The 20,934-nt window shown below is 47.9% G+C and overlaps 1 protein-coding gene across 1 annotated transcript; it reads left to right on the top strand.

The window, feature by feature from the left end:
* The first annotated feature begins 1,832 nt into the window (after positions 1–1,832).
* Positions 1,833–20,502, top strand: LOC116183541 (uncharacterized). Its single transcript, XM_085577485.1, has 7 exons — positions 1,833–12,620; positions 13,736–13,828; positions 15,837–16,008; positions 17,265–17,402; positions 18,460–18,589; positions 19,718–19,879; positions 20,347–20,502. Exons 1-6 carry the CDS (start codon positions 12,591–12,593, stop codon positions 19,857–19,859), a joined length of 705 nt encoding a protein of 234 aa, XP_085433611.1. The 5' UTR covers positions 1,833–12,590; the 3' UTR covers positions 19,860–19,879; positions 20,347–20,502.
* Positions 20,503–20,934: the final 432 nt, after the last annotated feature.

Raw genomic sequence — 20,934 nt, 5'->3', positions numbered from 1 at the left:
AAGATTCATAAAAAGTATTTTAAAATCCTCAGTCTGATCACATGAATTTAATACTTCCTCATTTTATTTTTGCAACAGTAAAAAAGTCGACTTGGCAATGATGCGTGCCTGACTCGGTGCTATTGGGTTGTATCTTTTCTGGGAGGAATGTTAAGCAAGGGGCTTCTTCCCTCCTGCCTAGAGCAAGAAATTGACCTGGGCTGAAATAAAGCATCTCTGTGCTTTTTAAATGTTTTTTTTTTTTTTTTTTTTGGTGTGTGTAATGGGATATTTGAAATAGAGCTTGGCGCTCTGGGCTGGTTATTGTGTAGTGATCTCTCCTATAGGGTAAGGTAAAGGCCAAAATCTTTTGCTCCTAATTCATCTGAATAAGCCACCTCCACTCTGGAATGAGTAATAGAAACAGAAAAACATAAATTTATGGTCAGCTAAGGTAAAAATAATCGAAACTATTAGCAGATAAAGGCAGTGGCTGCCATCACCACCACCAGGAAAATGGAGGAGTAGTAAATTAGTATTTCTTTTCCACGTTTGTCTGGGGCAGAAAAAATCAGATAGTGTGTTAGTTTCAGGCGCTGATGTAAGAGCATTTTGGGCTCCATTAATAACTAGGGATTATGTTAAATAGCAGCCACATAAATGAGATATTTTATGATCGGACAGTCCCAGTAATTCACAGCCAAGGGTTTCAGAACTCTCTGAACCAGGAATATATTGTGGGGGCTGTTGATGCTGGCTTTTCATTTTGGGACACTGGCAGGGTTTTAGAGCACTTAGAAAGCTGATATTGGCTCATTATTTAAAAGCTTTGGGCTAATGATTTAGTGATGCTCAGACTTTCAGCCCTTCACTGTTAAAGGCAAGAAATGTATGGGTGCATCTCTTAATTAATGATTAATTTCCTTCTTAAAAGAAGGAAATGAAACTGATGCCAACGAGTGTGTGTAGATAGAAAATAGACCTTGTCAAATTAATTTGTTGTTGTTCTCCAGCAAGTGGGAGCAACTCTTGATGTAAGTGATTTCTGAAAGTGTTTGATTAGTTCTGTCCTGGAGGTGGGTTTTACAAACTGGAATAAAATCACCATGGTGCAAATCAAGTGGATCCAGCTGGTTAAACCAAGATCTCAGAATTTCCCTGTGAAAAATGAATCCCTGAGTCTCTGCTCAGGGAAATTTGGTGGGAATTTGTTCATTATTCTGTTTCTGTCATCAATTTAGGGGGAAAATAAAGGATCATCATCTACCAGTTGTGAAGGACTATAAAATTGAGGGCATGGAATGTAAAATAAGGAAGAGAACAGCTCACTGACACAAATCTACCACTGCCTTGGAATGGGGGCAAATGGGCAGGGTGTCTTTTGATATGGAAAAGCAAAAAGATACATTTAGGAAAAAAAAGATGATATTGAAGAGGTGATGGAGTCTGTATCAAAAATTAATAATTTTTTATATTTAAAAATGTTTTAGTGGTTCTTGAGAACAATCAGCTGTTCCTTGTGCTTTTGGGGTGAATGAGGCACAAGAATAAGAAATTATAGTAACTCCATATTGATGCTGTATGAAATTGTCATGTCACCTATAAAATCATGAGTAGCAAAGTAAAATAAGAGGGATAATGTTGTTTATTATCCAGTTAAATACAATACAAATATGCTGTGGGATTTAAACTAACACTGGGACCATGCTTGTGAGCAGATACCACCCCACAATGTGCAGCTGTGCCTTGAAGCTTCTCAGGGAACTCTCTTTAATTACTTACAGGTAGGGAATATTAGGGGTGACTGGTTTGTAGTCTGTAAATATCTCAGTAAGACCTGGAGCTTGAGGTTAAAGTCAGAGCAGGAATCGGGGCAAGAACTGAAGCAGGACAGAGAGAAGGGGCTCAATTCAGCTGGTCACACAGAGGTAGCTGACCACAGTGACACTGTAAATGCTACTGTAAAGAAACCTTTTGAAGTCTGTTCACTCGTTTTGGCTATCTGGAGTCTCCAACTTGGTAGGTGTCTGATGAGGGGAAATGTCCAGCAGAAGGATTGCTGCTAATAGAAGCTTTAGCCTGCAGAAATAGGAGTCTGAGATCAGCTTGGGTAAAATCTCACTGCTAACGAGCCAGTTAAAGATGTTCCAGCATAATCCTGTGTGCCTTTGAAAATCAGGTGTGCAGAAAAGGGAGTGACACCACATGGAGAAACCTTGTTTTAAAGCAGCAATGCAAAACACCAGAGAGGCATCAGCAGGAATCACACAAAAAAAAACCCCAAAATCTGGTAAACTCAAGCTTTGTCACCTTACAGAAATCAGCCTTTCTGTTCAGGGCTGTGGACCAGGCTCCCTGATGCTCACAGCTCCATGGGCTCCTACGACTGATGCTGAGGAAGAGCTGCCTTGATTTCTTTGAAAAAGGTGGTTTTGCTGCCAGTCAAGGCGTGCCTAAGCCTGACCTTAGGAGTGAACCACTCACGTGCCCAGTTCCTGACATTTGTCACTGACTGGCACATGCCAAAAACCAGCTAAGGCAATACTAACCATGACTGGTATGGCAAGGGCCTGGAGGCTCTCATGAGACTCTACATAAGCTAAAAGAAGTGCAAGTGCAAAACCCAAACAGTCAACAGAGCTGAAAAACTCTGATTGGCATTTAGGAAGACCAAAATTAGCAAGGAGAGGAAGAGCAGAATCTGGGTTTCTCTTGGGGTCTTCTGCATTAATGTTGAAGAGATCTTCCTCCTTTGAGAGAAGGACAGGCTGAAGAGATGGGGGAAATATTACCAGGGTTTTTAAAGATGACCCATCCCAGATTTAGAGACTCTCAGTGTTTGGGAGATTATAATGCTTCAGAAGCAGGCTGACAAGAAGATCTTGCTAGCAGAGGTGCAAAGATGACTGAGAGAATTGGAATTGTTTAGCCTGGAGAAAAGAAGGCTCTGAGGTGACCTAATTGCAGCCTTTCAGTACCTGAAAGGAGCCTACAGGAAAGCTGGAGAGGGACTTTTTACAAGGGCATGTCATGACAGGACAAGGGGGAATGGCTTTCAGCTGACAGAAGGCAGGTTTGGGTTGGATATTAGGAAGAAATCCTTTGTGAGGGTGGTGAGGCTCTGGCACAGGTTGACTGGAGAACCTTCTTCATCCCTGGAAGTGTTCAAGTCCAGGTTGGACAGGACTGAGAACAATCAGGTCTAGTAGAAAATGTCCTTGCCCATGCTAGGGGTGTTGAAATTGGATGATCTTTAAGGTTTCTTCCAACCCAAACCATTCTGTAATTCTATTAAAGGTCAGGAGACTGAAGGATTCTGAGGGGCTGAGAATGGATTGATTTGGCTGTGGCATGGGCCACTGGCCCAGCCAGGCACCTGCATGTTACCAGGAGAGAAAAGATCCCTTAAACGAGGAAAAGGGTTCCTAGCAGGTGAGTTTCCACAAGGGACCTTCCAAACACTGTGTGTTTTCTGACACCCAAGGAAATTCCTCACTGTGCTCCTTGCTGGAGGAGTCAGAAGGTGGAATCATTCCACAAAGCAAGAGGGACAGTGCAGCAAAACCAGTGCAAGAGGCTGATGCCTGGCAAGCTCAGAGATATCAAGGAGCACTTCATCTCTTCAGTTGCACAATTCCAAAAAGTCATTTGACCCGGTGTGTTGCAATAGGTGTGTGGAGTGTCCTAGGGCTACATGATATGTGTAAGAAGCTGCTGAAGAACATTATGAAGAGGTGAGGTCAGCAGTGCTGGTCAAGAACAAGCTGAACAACTGGTTCAAAACCATGGCTGGTAGCAGACAGGGTGACTTGATAATTCACAGTAACTTCTGGAGCTGCCTGTAGAAAGAGAAGGATGGAGTTACAGTCACCAAAGACTTTGGGCAAAGGCAGAAGATCAAAAAAGCTGAAGATCATCACATCTCCAGTGGTGGTGCTGGTTCCTCAGACGTGCAGAGCCAGGTTGCTGTGTTCCTGTGATGGGTGAGGCAGATCCAACGTTGGCATGTGCCAGGCAAAGGCCAGGAAAGGAGGAAAGGGAGGAAGGATGAGAGCAGCACAGACAGGCAACAGCCGGGGGGACAAGAGGGACAGCCCTGCTTGTGTGGGACATTCTGCCACACAGGCCAGCAGCAGATCCCTCCCAGAGATCTGGAGGAGGATGTAGCTGGCACATGTGGGCGTAGATCAACTGAAACAGCCATGAAAAGACACAGAAAAATTATGGAAGGAAAAAAATCAGGCTACTCAGTTGGTCCCTGTCCTTGCTTTGTGTGCTTTGAATGAACGGTCAGGAAGGTGAAGAAGAGAAACAGATAATGTTTACAATGAATTATTACCAATTTTAGGAGTGTGCCAGGACAGGGGCAGTCAGCAGGAGGATGTGCAAAAAGTCCTCTCTGTGAGGAAGCTCTGATTGCTGCATGGAGGGATAATTTCCTTGAACGTACCCTGTTCTTTATTCTGGTAAAGGGAAGAGGATTAAGATTCAGATGTTAAAAGAAATGAGTTCATTGCTTTTAATTTGGATTTTTTGATGTTAGTTTACAATTTTCTCAACAGAGGTGAGAAATATACCCTTATGCCCTGCATTTGCACCTGCCTCTTAACATTCCCCCACAGACCCTTTGGGCCCACAGCCTGTGGATGGAAGGGGTGGAGGACATAAAAAAAAGGAACCTGTACTTGCTGAGCACTTGGGAATGACTTGTAACTGCCCTTTATTAGTCTGTGGGACAAAAAATAAAGAGCAAACATCTCTGAAAATGGAGATGGCAAAGACAGGGGAACTGGAGAGGGGGGGAAGGGACAAAGATCAGATTTTTGCACGCAGCAGTTCCAGTTCATCCATGAGCAGTGAAGTGACTTTGAGTTCCAAACTGTGTCCCCAGGTCACTCTAATGGGCCAGGCAGACACAGCCCTGACAGGCAGCAACCAGCACCAAGTGTGTGGAAGAGGCAAAATCAAATTTCCACAGTGTCCTCTTGACAAGGAGAGTGTAATCTGGCTCTTTACAAGTCAGGAGATTCCTGCAGAGTGGTGAATTCACATCACATCGTCCCAAAGTTTTGCATGGGCTCCCTTAGGGAAAAAAAAAAATGTTCAGGATGGAGAGAACCAGATGATTTAATCTGGGTTGTAGGAAGGGTGAGTGAGATAGAGGTGATTGAGCAGCATCAAAGGGTGACAATCAATTTGAATTTCCCCAGAAGTGATGTTGATGCCTGTGCTGCTTCTCCCCGTGCTTTTTCTTTAATTAAATACCAAATGTTCCATTAGTAGTTGGAATAACATGCTGTTCTTGGGGGAAAGAAAACCCAAGTAATCCCTTTATCTGCTAAAATAGATGATTTCTAGTAGATTAAACAATGGCCTTTCAGCTACCAGAGCATAGTTCAGGCCATAATTGAAGTCCTCTCCTTGGCCTCTCCTCGGTCCATGGCAGCCAGCAGCCCGTGGAGCCCCATCATCAGAGATAACCTCAGTGACTCTTGTCTGCAGTCAGTGTTTCTCCAGATGAGGAGATTAGTTGGAGATAAAGCATATTACCTGAAAATAATAAGTGATTACAGTCCTGGACTGTCTCTCCACATTCATTTCATGCTGGTTAACCCTTGCAAAACTGGCTGCTGGCTGGGTTTAGGTCTTTAAAGAGGAGGGAGGGTGAAGGAAGGTTTCCAGTGCCTGAGTGGAAAAGGAGGAATTTTGCCCTTTGTTGTCTGTTTCGTTGTCTGGGTGGGGATTTCTGGGAATGGCAGGAGGCCTGGCTGCAGCCCACAGTCCATGGAGGAGCTGGAGCTGTGCCTTGTGGGGTGTTTGTGTGATGCCATCACCCCCTCCTCCCCATGCTGATCAGCTGGAAGCTGTGGGGACTTAGAACTCCCTTGCAAGTGATCTTCCATTTCCCTGAGAGCAGCACAGGAGAGCTCTGGATGCCCAGAACAGACCCAGTGGCTGGATTTCCCTGCTGCATTGAGCAGGACCATGCCATGGGCTCAGGCAGAGACCTGCAGCAGTCCCTGCTGTCCAGTTATAAGTAGGAACCAGGCATTTTGTTTTGGGATTTACAGAACTCTCCCATCCCCAGGCATGGCTCAGTGGCTATAAACTTCTCCAGTGGGCAGTTTCCATGGGACCAGTCTGTTACTGGGAGTGCTGGCTGGGCTGTGTGGATGTGAGCTCAGAACAGTCCCTGCTATTTTTTCCAGCATGGATGTAGCTACTCTGACTTGACAACACAAAACCATTTCTAGCTTCTCTATTCATTCAACAGCAAGAGATCCAGACAAATACAAAAACCTTGCAAGGATTTTATAGCAAATTTTAAACCTGTCTAGAAGGAGAAAAAAAAAATAACACAGTGGTTTTCTAGCAATTCAGGTTGGCTGCCTAGGGATGATGGAGATAAAAATGTAAAAGAAAAACGTTGAAAAAATGCCTTGAAATCTATTTCTGGGGCTCTGTGTTGTTATCAATGTTGGGAGTGAGCTCCTGGTGGGACAGAAATTTCCTTGGGCTCCCTGCAAATATTACAGATGAAGTCCCATCCCCATTTGAGTCACTGGGAGTTTTGTGACCAACTTCATTAGCAGCACGGGCATTTCATTCATAAAAGGCTCCTTCCCAGCTCCTGGGCCATTACAGCATCCCCTGTCTGTCATCAGGCTGGTCTCCCTGAGTGAGGGAGAGCAGGTTCATCCTTCTTCTTCTAAATGCTCCATCAGCCGCTCCCCTGAAAACTGTAAATAAAGGCCGCTGGGGATAGCTTTTCTGCTTGACCCCTCACCTGAAATGAAAATAAAGGTGACTGAATTTCATCCTGACGTGGAGCTCCTTCCCAGGCTGGCTCTTTCCCGTGGCTGTTGACAGTTCCCTGCCAAGCCCCATGGTTACCTTTGATTTTGCCGTAATGACATCTCCATGCTTAGGGTGGCTCTGGGACTGTAATCCCCTCTGCAGCCTTAACCAATTTATGGGGTAACCTGAGACCAGCCTCTCTCTTCCCCGTGACTTTTCCACTTGTTAATACTCACTGAAGGCATCAACAAACTAAATGCAGAGGGTTTCTTTTGTTGCATGCCCAGGATTGGTGAATATCTGCATTCGCACCTGATATGAATCTTGGCCTTCAGAAAGATGCTGCATGTTCTTGCCACATGAAAATGGCACAGGTTTTTTTTTTCCCCAAAGCGTGCTGCTAAAACAAATGCTTTGTTAGCAAATCCAGGCAGTGCTCCAAGGAGCTGTTAAGAGCAGAAGTGAGGATTCAGCAAAGTGGGATTTATCCACAGTTCTGCCACAGATTTTCTCTTCAAAATCTCTTGAGATTTTGTCTCAAAGTGCTTCGTCTTTAAAATCCTTCCAGTCAAAGTTTTGATGTGTCTCACGTGTTTAGACTGTAAGCTTTTCAGGGACAGGGCTTTTTTATTTGCACAGCAGCTTTTATATTAAATCCCTGATCTCTAGGGAACATTCCTGTGCAATTCAGAGTTAAAAGAGAAGGCTGAGCTTCATCACAGTGAATGATCCTTGTGTTAGGGGAGGACACAAGTCCTGCTCCCTGCTGTATTATTTGGCTTTTCTAAAGGAAATCTTAGGGCAGATGATTTACACGGAAGCAGAAGGAGGATCCCTGGGGAAAGCAAACACTTGAGACTTCAAGGTGGGATGGTTTTGGTGGCAGACTTCTGCCCTGGCCATCTGATCCAGGAGGTGCCCGCTTCCTCAGCACAGATCAAAGACCAAAGGTGACTTCTGAAATGACATGCAGCCACCTCTTGCATTGCTTAAATTCTCTCCTCCTGCTTCTGTTTGATCTCACTTTGCTTTTCCTGTCACTGGAAGCAGGTGGGTTCTTTATTCTCCCCGACAAGTTTAGATCAGCTAAACAGCTCTGATGGCTGCGGTGGGAATGTCCCAGTGGCACAGCCAGCCCAAACCTTGGAGCAGTCAATGGAAAAGCTCCTCTTCACTGCAGCTGGCTGTGGATGGGGTCTGGGTGAGCAGATCTGGAGCTGTCATTGTCCTGCCAGACTTGCCTTTAAGCAGCAGATGTGGCTGTAATGCGAGGTGACACTCGGGGAAAGCCCAGGAGCTCCTCCAGGCCTGTGGGCATACAGCTGGAAGATTTCCATGATCTGCTAAAGATCATAAAAGATTTTCATGATGTGCTAAAGATGCATATTTCCTCTTTATGTCTTGTTAGCAGAGGCTCTTAGCTCCATAGTGTGGCTCTGCTGGCTGCTGGTGAAAATGTCCAGCACAGAGAAAATCACATGAGATGGATATGATCACAAGTGACAAGCATAAGTCAAGTCAATGCCATATTGTGACCAGAGTTACATTAGATCAAGAGACTCCCCAGACTTGGGTCACTTGTATGCTCTGCTCTGCATTTTTTCTCTTTTTCCTATTTCTCTGTAAAGCTGCTTCACTCCTGTGAGCCTGTCTCTAATTCTGCTTCTCCCAAGGAGAAAGAGAAGCAGAATTTACCTAACAGGCAAACTCTTAACAAAGCCTCGGACACCTGATACACATAATGGTCCCAGAGGCATGTTTACTTTGGACTGAGTGAGTGAGTGAAAACCATTTTGGAAGGACTTTTTCACCTCCAGCAACTTAACCTAACGAGGAGAAAAGTGATGTGGTTAAAGGGCTGTTTAAACAACGGCATTAGGGAGCAGATTTAGGCTCTCTGACAATGCCCATATGTATTTGCCTTACACAGGTGCATAAATATGCCATGATTTATATCACAGGGCACATGCCATAGGCAGTGATGAGATTTCAGCCATCCTCTGCTGATGGATGATTTTCGGGGGATTATCAGGGACAAACAATTGATTGTTTTAGCAGGTTACAGCAGAATTGCCCAAAGATTTGGAACACCATGACTGAATTCACCAGCTGTCCTTGTCTTCTGCACAGAGGAGTGTCTGTGCAACAAGGAGTTTGGCTTTGAGTCCTCTAAGTGCTTTAGGTGTCTGGAAGAGAGCATCAGGGGCCTCAGATTTAGGCTGAAGAATGCTGTTTGTTTCTGCTCACAAGAAGTCATAAATGCCCCACCAATTTATCAAGAAAGCAGGAGAGAAGGATGAAATAAATAACTCCATGGGAAATGTGCTCATGCTGGACAGATGCATTGCCACAAAAGTTCATGTTTTTACACCCAAATGGGTGGCTGACCTCCTGCTGACAGAATGGGCTGTCAACACTCCTCCCTTGAAGAAGAGTTCCCTCTTTGCACTTTGTCTCCTGGTGGTGATAGCCTGAATGGAGATTCCCAGATTAAACCCTGCCTCTTCCAGGGGCTGAGGGTCCTGCTTACCCATCACTTCCCTCTTTCAACATCCTCATGGGGGCAATGAATCTTATTCCTGGCCCAAGGAACACTTGTCAGGGGCTGGGTTGACAGGGAGGTATGTCCTCCTTGGCCATGTTTTTGTGCATGGAATTGTTAATAGCTGAGGTGGCTCCCCCAGGTCCTGGCAGTGCCCAGAGCAGTGCCTTGCACCATGGCACTACAGACCTAAAGAGAGCTCTTGTGTTTCACAGGTGGAAAAAGACAGAGAAAATGGTAATTTATGGCCAAACTGAGGTGAAATTTATCTCTGCATCATGTCCTATATGCAACTGCAGTCTTACTGAGACTACAAGATTGACTTTCCAGAGTGACATAGGTACCTCTGGGTACAGGGGCAATGACCAGCAGGATGCCAGGAGGGGTCTGCACAGGCCAGGTACACAAATCTCATTGTTTTACATCACAGTTGAGATCCTTGACTCTGACCTAAACTCCTCTTATGTGATTTTAAAAGATTTGAGCTCAGCTTTCACACATTTGGGCTCACTGGCAAATTCTTCCAAGGTGCTACTCAAACACATGAATGTCTGCCTTTGATTTTCTGGTCCTGGCTGATTTGTACTTTGCTTTTGTGCATGTGTGTAGCACAATGTGGAGGGGCCAAAAGCACCAGCACCCTCTGAATACCTTCCTGGATGTTTGGAGTTCTCGTTGCCTTGAGAAAGAGGGGCACTGCCATTCAGGTGAATGGTTTAAGCTCCTGACTCTGGGAATCTGAGCCATCGTCTCCCTGGAGTATTGTGAAAATAAACCAATTATTTAAGAGTCATTTCCTCCTGCAGGTGTTTGTTTGGTCTTCAACACTATCTTCTGTCTCAGGGATGTGCAGCTACACAGAGAGCAGCCATGCAGGGCACAGCTTTCTCCATATCTGCATTAGCAAAGAGGAGGCAAATAAATTCTCTTGGAGGCAGAGAAAAGTGAGAGCTGCGAGTTTGGTTCCTATCCACTTCTAATTGGGATTATGCTGGCAACTATCAGCCCCATCTTTTGATATTTTGGAGGAAGAAATGGGAAACTGAAGAGCAACAGTGGGCTGCTCCTGCATAAAGTATTCTGGCAAAATGCCTTTTCATTTCATGTGAGCTGTGCCTGCGAGAAGACGGAAGGATCAAGCTATCATCAAGAAAGATTAGGATTTGGAGCCAAGTTTTGGAAATTGTCTCCTATCTCAGTAATGAATCAGACACCTTAGGTTAAATTCGGATCCTACTGAATAAGCATTTTCTTTTTTTGTGTTTATCAGGGCCAGGATTTCATCCCTAACTTCAAATAATCCCAAACACTGCTGTGCCTGGGCTTGGAGCTGGTTACCAATGTTACATCCTAAAATTGTATCTCATTTATATTGTGCTTGTAGGACCTGATTTTGCTCCCCATTATGGGGGTTCCAATGCTGAATTCAAGATGATGGGACAGTCCTTTTTTTACTCTGCTGTATTACAGAATAGTGATATTTTAAAAGTGATTCTTCTTAATTTTTATTATTTCTGGTAATTCTAGATTGCAGGCTTGGTTTCATTTACATCAGAAATAGGATCCATTTTCTCTGCCCTGGAAGGAAGACACTCTCAAGAGCTTACTGATATTTGTGTGTTTGACTTTAAGGCAGAAGTTTGTTCCTAATTAATTGTAAGTGCTTTAATCCCTGGCCTGAGGGCTTCCCATAGAGCATTAGCTGTATTAAGAAGGAAATGGAGTGTAATCCCTTTAATATAAGCACAGGAGAACATGAGAGTCTCACATTTCTGGAAATAGTTTCTTTCCTTGTTGTGTTATTTATTCTAATATTAATTTGCATAAAATGCAGTGAGGATAAAGGGCTTCTCCTCTTTCCTGACACCAGTGCAGAGCTGTCAGCAGCACACAACCTTTGCCAGAGCATCCCTGGGCTCCAGTTGCACAGTGTAACAGTGTGCAGAGAGAAAAACCCGTGGAATTCAGCTCATTCCAATGGTGCCTGTGAACACAGCTCTGTGACTGGCTCTCTTCCTGGAGCTGAGATCTCATCTCCCTGCCCCATCACCAGCAGTCACTACTATTTGCATTACTGTAGGGGCAGAGAATCTTGTTTCTGAACCAATGGCTGCATTAGGCTCATGTGCATCTACAGAAATTGGACTCTTGGGTGAGATTCACCTCACAAAACCTGGATTTCTGGATTTATTTCAGCCCCTGCTATGCACCTGGACTGGTCACATGAATTGCCCTAAATGAGCCAGGAGGTCAGGAAGGATCAGTTCACAGGCAGATGTTCTCCTTGTGTACACACAAAATTAGGCAAGATCAGCCTTTTGGTGAAATGCATCCAAGGCTTGGTGTTTTTTAAAGGCTAAATACTGCTCTGTGTGTCCAGTGGGGTTCCTCTCTATTCATGGGACAGAGAACTCCATTGGAGCATCCCCTGCTGCTTGATCAGAGGAAGAGAATGGCAGCATGAAGGGGACAGTTCAGGTGTCCTCAGCCACCCTCTGAGCCCAAATGGAGATCCCTGCCCACCCTAATTCTGAGTGTTCCCCATCCTTCCTTGCAGGGAGGTAAGGATGCTGTTTCCTTCTGCTCAGCACACTCACAAAGTAATGTCATTTTCTCCTCAGTTTCCCCACTTTTTGCTCAACTCTTTAGCAGGATTTGGGGGGGAGGTTTCAAGAGCTCACAAAAGCTTTGTCCCTCTCCTGGCCACTTGTGCCCAGCATGGCTGGCTGCAGCTGAAAAAGGGATAACAGCTCCCCAGCATGATTGTTGGGTGCCTTTACCTCCAAGAAACAACACCAATCCCCTCAGGCTCCCCTTCCTCCACTGAGGCCTCCAGGGTTCTGAAGTTCAGGGGTGTCACAATGGAGTTTTCCCTTGACCCTGGAAACACAGTGACCCCACAGGCATTGTTGGATCCCATCAGTGATGTTCCATGCTGCAGGAGGGGTCACTCCTGTTCACCCTCTGGGTGATTTTGGGGTTGCTGGTGCTGGGATGCCTCCATCTCATCCCTTCTGAGTTCCATCAGACTGCATCCCCTGAGGTGTCCATCTCCTTACGTCCTGGTTGGGTATATTTTACTTTGCTGAGGCTGGCTGAAATCAGTCATACTCTGCCAATTTGAGCATTTCAGCTTCATCTGAATCCCCTTCCTCCTGCCAGTAGCCAGCTTCAGCTCTCCAGTTCCTTTATCCCTTGAGGTGGGATGGAGAAGACCCAGTCTGCTGGCTTTTAACGGAGTGATTTTTCTGCTCCAGGTTCTTGGTTCACCATGGAGATAATGGATACAAAACCATGGAAGGTGAAGCACAAACACAGGACTCTCATCCTTGGGTGTTTCAGTAAGGGGTTTGGCTGGGTCTGCTGCTCTGGGAAGATAATGGGAACTGGTGACTGTGGGATTCTGCATCCTGCCCAAAGGCAAACACTGGTCTGGGAAGCCCAGAGGGGGAAAAGAGTGAAATGTTAGAAAAAAAAAGACTGAGAATATAAAATATATCCTTGCCCAAGGTGGTGGCTATTGGCAAGGCACACAAAACCCTCCCTAAGGTGCTGCTGCAGTGTCCCAAATCACAGGGACATGGCAGTGCAGCACCTGCCTGGGCCAGCCAAGCCACCCCTGTGTGGTGGATGTGTTTGTGTCACAGGGGAGATCACAGTGACCCCTGCAATCAGCTCACCTCCCCCAGCCCTTGCTTTGCATTGATGACTTATCACATTTAATGCTCCAGCATAGGAACAGCTCTGGAGCCAGCCTGAAGTCTCATCTCAGCAGCTTTCCTGGCTCCAGCAGTGCATGCTGAGGCACAGAGCACACAGACAGTGCTCTCTCCCTAAAATCCAACCCCATCTCCCGAAATTTGCACTGCAAGGATTTCTGGTGTTAGTGCAGGTGCCACTGCCTTTATATCTCCTGACAGAGTTTTCCTCCATAGTTCCTTCAATGGTTTTGCAGAATGAGTATTGACATTAGCCAGCTCTTTAAATATGTGATAAGCACACAGCAAATGTTCCTGAAATGGAAGATGGAAGCATCTGCTGATCTAACCTGAGTGACGCTGGACCTCAGCAGCTGATCAAAGTATTTCGGCAGCTCTGTATTAGCGCTGTGCCTGGGGCCATTTGGGCTCTCAGAAGAGGTTTGGGGAAGGCAGGAGGAAGGAGCTTGTTGCAAGGGAAGTCCTGGGACAAGAAGAGCCCCAGAAACCATTGCCAAAAGAGCGCAGGACCTTCCCAGCCACCCTGCTTGGGGCTTAACTGAGCAAGGAATCGCCCTGCTGGGCTGGCCCCAGGTGGCTCAGAAGAGCAGCTCATCCTCTCCTGAGCTCTGAGGGAGCATTTTGGGTTTGTAGCCCCGCGTTTGAAGGCTTCCCCCGAGTCTTAGTGGTGACTTGCGTTTGCTTCCCTCCCTGCCAGCTGCCCGCCGCGCTGGACAAGTACAAGAGCATCTATCGGAAGGACTTCTGCTGGCACGACGATTATCGCTCACCCATCCAGGCACACGTACCGGTACCGGGCTCTTGTCCTGCCGGGGATGCCCAGCCAGGCTGCCCGGCTCAGTGGGGACAGGCTGGGGACAGAGGGGTGGCAGGGCTGGCGGCTGTCTCCCACCGCGGTGCCCACGGCTGCGACCCCCCAGCACCTCCCACCACCCCCAAATGCCCTCGGCTCGTGTCCCGTCCCCCCTGCGGGAAATCCCCCTCGCACCCTCGGGTAAAGCTGTTGGGGATGCGATGCTAATCACGCTCATTAAGCAGGGCACTAATGACTGCTTGCGGAGCCGGTGCCCGAGCCTTGGGCTGAGCCCGCTCCCCGTGGGGCAGGCGGGGAGCGTCGGCAGCAGCCCCATCCCGGGAGCGCCTTGCGGAGGGGAATTTGGGATGGAGATGGCTCCTTGCCCTGACACGGCCTTCAGAAGGCTTCTCTGGGGAAGCTGCTTCTTTTTCTTTTTATTTTTTCCCTAATCTCCTTGCAGTGCGAGCGACCCCCTGAGCTATTTAATCTGATTTGCCTCGCTCCGCCTGCCCGGCTTTAATTGCTTGTGGCAGCGCGGTGGGGACACTGCGGAGGGTGGCGGGGGCACGCCCGGCTGCTGCGGCGCTGAGGGCTCCTACGCTCACGGCACAGTGGGAAAAAAGTTGAGGCTGGGGAGGAAAAAGTGGGCGACAACGATAGAGAAATCATTGTGTGAGTTTGCCCAGAGAGGCGGAGGGGCTGGCTGCGGACAGCGCTGCCATCCCCGCCCGGCAGCAGCCTGGGGAGCGCTCCCTGTCCCTGTCCCTGTCCCTCTCCCTGTGTCTATCCCTCTCCCTGTCCCTGTCCCTCTCCTCTCCATCCTTCATTAGCGCTGCTGCTCGGGGCTCCCGCTGTTCCCTGGGGTTTCCCGGGCAGCCCCAGCCTTGGTGGCTGCTCCACTTCCATGAGCCCGGCTGGCAGGGCAGGGTTTAACCCCTGCAGTTCCCAAGCCGTGCATCGGTGTTTCTTTTTTTTTTTTTTTTTTTTTTTTTTTTTTTTTTTTTCCCTTTTTTTTAATATTTATTTCATTTAAATTTTGTTTTTGGAAGGCTGCACACTTCCTGTGGAGGTGCTGGTGTAGCTTGGGAGATAGGAAGGAAGGAAGCTGTGTCTGATTCTCTTGGGTTGCAGCTCCCTTTGGCTCCTTATTAATTCCCAAGACCTGCCAAAGGAAGCTGTCCCACTGGGCAGTGTGATGATGAGGTACTCGGGAGGCCCAGGTCTCCCTCTTGGCCCTGATAAGATTTGTTCTTTTTGAAGAGAGTAAAACAACTGTGATGTTTTTATCTGTGAAATTTTGGGCACTAACCTACTCCCAGGGGGAAGGGGAACCCCTTGTGTTAAGGAAGAAAGCACTGGCTGGTGAGCCATCCCTGCCAGGGTCTCCTGGATGCTCTTGTCCCTCTGGAGATACCTCAGGAGAAGCTCTGGCCATCCTCAGTGGGGGAAGCCCCCAGACACAGCCTGGCAAAGGAAAAACATTAGGGGATTGCTCTGGGAACCCTGTAGTATGAGGGACAAACAGAGATCCTAAACAACAATAGACAAACCCTGTGAGGATGGTTCTTGCTGGCCCAGCAGCCTGGATTTGCTCACAGCAGGAGAATCTCTTTCAGAGCCCCTAAAAACCTTCTGGAGCTGCAGTGTGCAGCTGGAGAGGCTGGAGGCAGCAGCCACACCAGGATTCTCTTTAGCCTTTCCCTGACATGAGCCCTGGGGCTATTCCCTCTCCCACTGCTTTTGCCAGGGCTGCCTCCCTCCCTCCCTCCCACTGCCCAGGCAGGGCCCAGCAGGGTCCCAAGCTGTAAGATGGGCAGACAGAGGAAGCTGTGGTGGTTCCTGTAGCTCAGTGAGAGCACAGAGCTGCTCTGTGGCCCCTGTGTCCCCAGGGATGCTGACCCCACCCGAGCCCAGGCTTTGCTGGGCATGGCTATTTGATGATGCTTTAGCAGCTGCCCTCCCCAGCTGCTGCCTCTCCATTCAACGGGACTTTTTCCTGCAGACACCTTCGTACCCTCCTCTGGAAGACCTTCCCAAGTGCTACCTGCCAGAGTTCCAGCCCTCTGACCTGACCCCGGGGCGGGCAGGGAAACTGGAGATTCTCGCGGAGCCGATGCACGACCTGTGCTGCTGCTCGCCCCTTCCAGCTCCTGCCCTGACATGTGGAACTGAGGGTAACCCCTGAAGCTTGACTGCTGCTGAACAGGCTGTGGCCAGCTGCCCGAGGGCCTCTGCCAGCCCCCCAGCCCCTGGCCCGTGCTGGCTGGACCCACGGGGATGGATGGCAGCATCCTGATGGTGCCTCGGTGCTGGGCTGAGCCTGACACAGCCCTGTCACCATGAATATGCAGCTCCCAGGCCAGCCCAAAGCATGGGTGGAGGGAGCTGGGGTTTTAGAAACATCTTGGTGCATGAAGAACCACTCCTAGCAAGGGTCTCTAAGGGTTTTATCTTTTACAGCTCTGCTGGGATAGACAGAGAGGCAGTCAACCCCACATTGCAGAAGCACAGGGAGGAAAAAGGGCTCTGGTTGGGTGTGAAGGGTTTGGGTGGTTCAAAAAATCCTTCTGCTAAGAGTGCCTGTCTGACAGCAAATGTGCTGGCAGCCAGCCCACAGCCACACCATTTAACAGCTTGCTTGCATGGATTAAAATACTTGTGGAAGTCAGGAAAACAAAAGGAGTGGTCACCAAGCATCATTCTGACATGCCCAGCCATCCCAAAGAAAAGAGCAAAGATTTTTTTCTGCTTGAGAGGGAAGAGGGTGTCATTGCTCAGCAGTGCTCCATAAGCAAGCAGGAGACATGGCCAGGGATGTCCTCTCTGTTCCCTGAGTGTGGGATGCCGTGTCTGGATCCTTTAGTGATCGGAGGGGAGCAAAGACACAGCCATCTCCTGTAGCTTAAATGCCACCCTGACAATGAGGTGCAGGAAGCCCTGGTGGGATTTCCCTTCCACTCAATAGAAGGAGAGTCTGGACAAGCAGCTCAGACAGATGTGTCTCCATATGGACTCCACTTACCTCTGAGGGCTGCAAAGACCACCTTGCCAAGCCCATCTGAAGCTGTCTTGTGCTGAAACTCCTGTGGGCTTTTCCCTTCCTGCTCTCCCCAGTGTATCCCAGCAGTGCACTCACACACAGACCTGCTGCAGAGGGTCTCCTTTTAGCACTCCAGGGCAATGTGGAGACAGTGGGCTCCTTCCCCTTGCTTTGCACCATCATAAATCCTTCCCTTACTTGAGCCATGGACCATTAAAATTAATGCAAATCAGCAAAGCTGATGCACCTTAATTGCAAAGCTCTGCTGAAGTGACTGGGGCTGCCGTGATTTTTGCCAGCTGGGACTCCAGCTCACCCTATCCAAAGGGTAGGATTTGGGTGACAATTGATGGTGATTCCTGACTAATTCACCTTCCTCCCATGTCTCAGAGGCATTGGTGCCAAGGGAACTGCCATCTCCTAACTTGGTCACCTACCAGCAGTTTGCCCAGGATCTGTACAATGAAGTGCTGCTCAATGCTGATAAATACAAAACCAAGAACCGGAACTCTTCTGTTTTATTGCAAGGTCAGTGGATGGAGGCTGTGGAAGCTGCCCCATGAGAATAACTGGTGGCCTTCAGCCTGGTTTTATGTCTTTTAATATAATTGCAGAAGAGACTGAGGAGGGTGAAGGGAAAATGAGTGACACAGGAAGGGTTGACAGATCTGCTGTAACCATCAGTGGGGAGAAAGCAGGGCAGAGAAAAAGTTATCTTCTAGAAGAGGTTGAGGTGTTGTAAATGGTGTTTCTTTCACCCCGATTTCCAGACTGGCCATCCCATGGACCACAGCCCTGCTCGATGTGGTCTCCCTGGAAATAATGTCAGGAGACAGGAGCTGCTGCTGGGTTGCATGAACAGCCTGGCATGCTGTTAATGCATGTGTGAGACACTTGTAACCTCAGCCTCAGTGAAAACAACAAAAATACTCTACTAATTGCTCACTGTAGCAATCTGTTATTTTAAAAATGCCCAGAAAATATGTCTGCAATGGGCAGCTCTTCTTTGTGTGTCCTCCCTGCATGTTTATCCCCAGTTAGGTCTGCTTGATCAGAAGGACACACACCGAGCTCTTCACACACAGATAAGACATCTCTGGAGAGTCAGATGGGGGATGGTACCTCTTCAAACCAGCTCCCACAGGGATTTTTGGGGAAGATATTACAGCAGATGTGATGGTCCTCAATTAGTGAGCCATGAATCTCTTCCTTGGTTTGGTCCCTGATGGGTGGCAGGATGGTAAAGAAAATAGACAGTATGGGAAAATTTATACCAGGTGACAAGTCAATATCCAGACAGGAAGATCACAAGATGTCATTTCCAGGTCTGCCTTTTGTGGCTTCCCTCACACAGGCTATAGAAAATAAGGGCTGAATAATCTCATCTAAACAACCTTGTCTACACCAAGTAATCAATTCCTCCATTTCCCCTTGGTTAATCCCTTCATCGTGGTAACTCCAACAGGAGAGCTGGAAGCACAAACAGCCAGTGGAGCTCAGGGGAAGGGGGAACACTCAGACTGTGCAATAGAGGAGACAGAGGTACAAAGAAAGTCTTTAAATTATTTGGACTCTCTTTCACTAGACGACTCTGACCTTGAGTGGAAAAGTATCTACCAGCAAGATTTCGAGCCGCAGAGAGGAATCCGTGCTGGGCTGTACACAGAGGAGATAAGGCCTTCTCCCGTTTTCCCTGAAGACAACCGCTACAATGAGTAAGGGAGCAGCGGGATGGGGAGGAGAGGGTGGCTGCTGGGAGTGGGGAACAGGCTAGGAGTAAGCCAGAGAGGTTTTGGAGCTTCTTGGAATTGGAAGGTGTTTCTCAGGCATATTTCTCCTTGTCCATGTTATGCAACGAGCCCAAGGAAATTCCCTCGAGGACAAATCCACTCCTAAAGACTTATCAGCCTTTAATTGAAAAGTTTTGCAGTGGGGCTTATAGGAGTGTGGGGACAACTCCTGGGACAGCCTCATCCCTGCAGAAAGAAGATCCCCATGGGGCTGGGGCAGGAGGCATGTCTCATCATTTCCATGCCCAGGCTTCCCCTGGGAAAGGGCTCTCTCAAATCAAACAGGGCAGGAGCTGTTTGCAACGTGACTCATCTGCACACTGTGAACCAAACAGGCATAAACTGCTCCTGAGCTCTCATTTCTCACCGGAAAGGCAATTCCTCCCTGCTGCCTCATGCCCCCGACCTTCCCTGAACACACAGATGTATTTCAGCTCTGCATTGCAGATTTTAATCTGTGATCCTGGACTTATATGTGGGGTGGAGACTGTGCCTGTGTAATGGTTGGTCCAGGTGGGAGATGGCCCCGATGGCAGCTGTGTATGCCACAGCATCTGCCCCATTCCTGGTGGACATGGGCTGTTCCCCCTCTCCCCATCCTGTGGGTATTCTCAGTTCAGTCAGGGAGAAAAACGAAGGTTTCTAACCAGGCAGAAGCCTGGGAAACTGTTGGAAAAGAATGTAAATAATTCTTTATCTCTCTTGTTCACATTGTTTATAGATAAGTTCTGCCACTGTGTGTCATTCATTGCACACCAATGGGTTGAGATGTTTTTATTTCAGGACCAATAGAATTGGTCTGCACTATAGTCTCTATAAAAGAGAGATGTACTTGAAATAAATAAGAGTTCTCTCTTGCCTTCTGATCTGGAGTAATTTCATACCGTCCTGCCTCAGTGGCATCATCACCCCACTGAGCTGTTTGTGATTGCTCCTCACAGGTTCCTGGCTGGCTGGTTGAGCACCGCAGAAGGGGAGGCAGGTCCCTTGTCCCGGTGCACGAAGCACAGGGTGGAGTCCCTCTCCTAATGCCCTTCCCCACGTTCTCTGCAGGAGCCGCTGGGTTTCTGAGTATGCAGACAGCTACAGCATCTTCCTGAAGCAGCTGGACTGGTCCTCCCCCATCTCTGCACAGTGGCTGCCCTTTGGGAAGGACGCGCGATGGACGCCGCGATGGAAACTGGTCGGTAACTGAGCGGTACCGAGGGGGCTGAGGTAAGCACCAGGATCACCCATTTTGGCCCTGGGCTGGGATTTCAGGGACTGAGGCAGTGGGAAGAAGTATGAACAGTCGTGAGACCTGGCCCAAACTACCATGAGACCTGAGAGTTCGGCTGCTGGAATGTTCTGCAGAGTAGCAGCATTTGTCCCAGCTCGGTGCAGGAGGGTTGGGTGAGATGACCTTCAAATGTCCTTTCCAACCAAAACCATTCTATGATTTTCTGGGCTCCTAGAAAGTGATTTTCCAACCAGATCTAATTTGGAGAATATTTTTCACTGTGAGGGTGGTCAGACACTGTCTGGAGATTGGAGAGGTGAGGGAGTGCCATGATGTCCACTGGGTGACAACACTGGGTCTGAGGAGCCTCTTCTAGGCTGGCCCTGTTGGGCCAGGGCACCTACATTATTCCACATTTTTCTGATTTCTTTTGGGATGTGTTAATGTGATTCTGTGATTACAGCTCTTTGGCCCTCCAAGCTGCCTGTGTGATATTGCTCATCAGAAACCCCGAAAGCCTTGGAAACCTCCAAACCCACCACCATGTCTGTCAGATGTGAAACGTTCGGCAAAGACATCTTTAAGTGCAAATTATGATTAAAATCTCCCAAGAACCTCAGCTTTTATCATTGTCAGAAAATGTTTTTTTTTTTTTTTTTTTGAGGGTGGAAATGGAGGTTACAGAGCTAAAATCTCTAGGGCAGTTTTAATTTATGTACTTTAAAGAAAACTTGATGCGAAAACTTTGACTCTCAGCAAGAGGTAGTGTGTGTTAAACAGCATTGTTGGTGTTGATTTACTCTGTAAAACCCTGTCCACTTACAGGGAGGGAAATACCTGTGTTATCCACGGCAGCTGAGTACCAGCCTTGCCGAGCTCCTTCCCCTCCTTTACATTCAACAGCTTATTCCAGGTTTTGACCATCAATTTCAGCTGATGCTGGGCAAACGGGAATTGAGTTTGCCGCGTCCGTTCGGGATTTTTGGGTTTCTGGAAGGCTCAAGGCTGCTCCCAGCCTGAAGATGGCAATGGAGAGCCGCCGAACCCAGAC

The sequence above is a fragment of the Lonchura striata genome, chromosome 4, assembly GCF_050655825.1.
Source record: "Lonchura striata isolate lonStrDom1 chromosome 4, ASM5065582v1, whole genome shotgun sequence".
In the NCBI taxonomy this organism is placed as follows: Eukaryota; Metazoa; Chordata; class Aves; order Passeriformes; family Estrildidae; genus Lonchura; species Lonchura striata.
The sequence above is the reverse complement of the archived record's forward strand: the minus strand, read 5'-3'. Positions and strand labels throughout refer to the sequence as shown.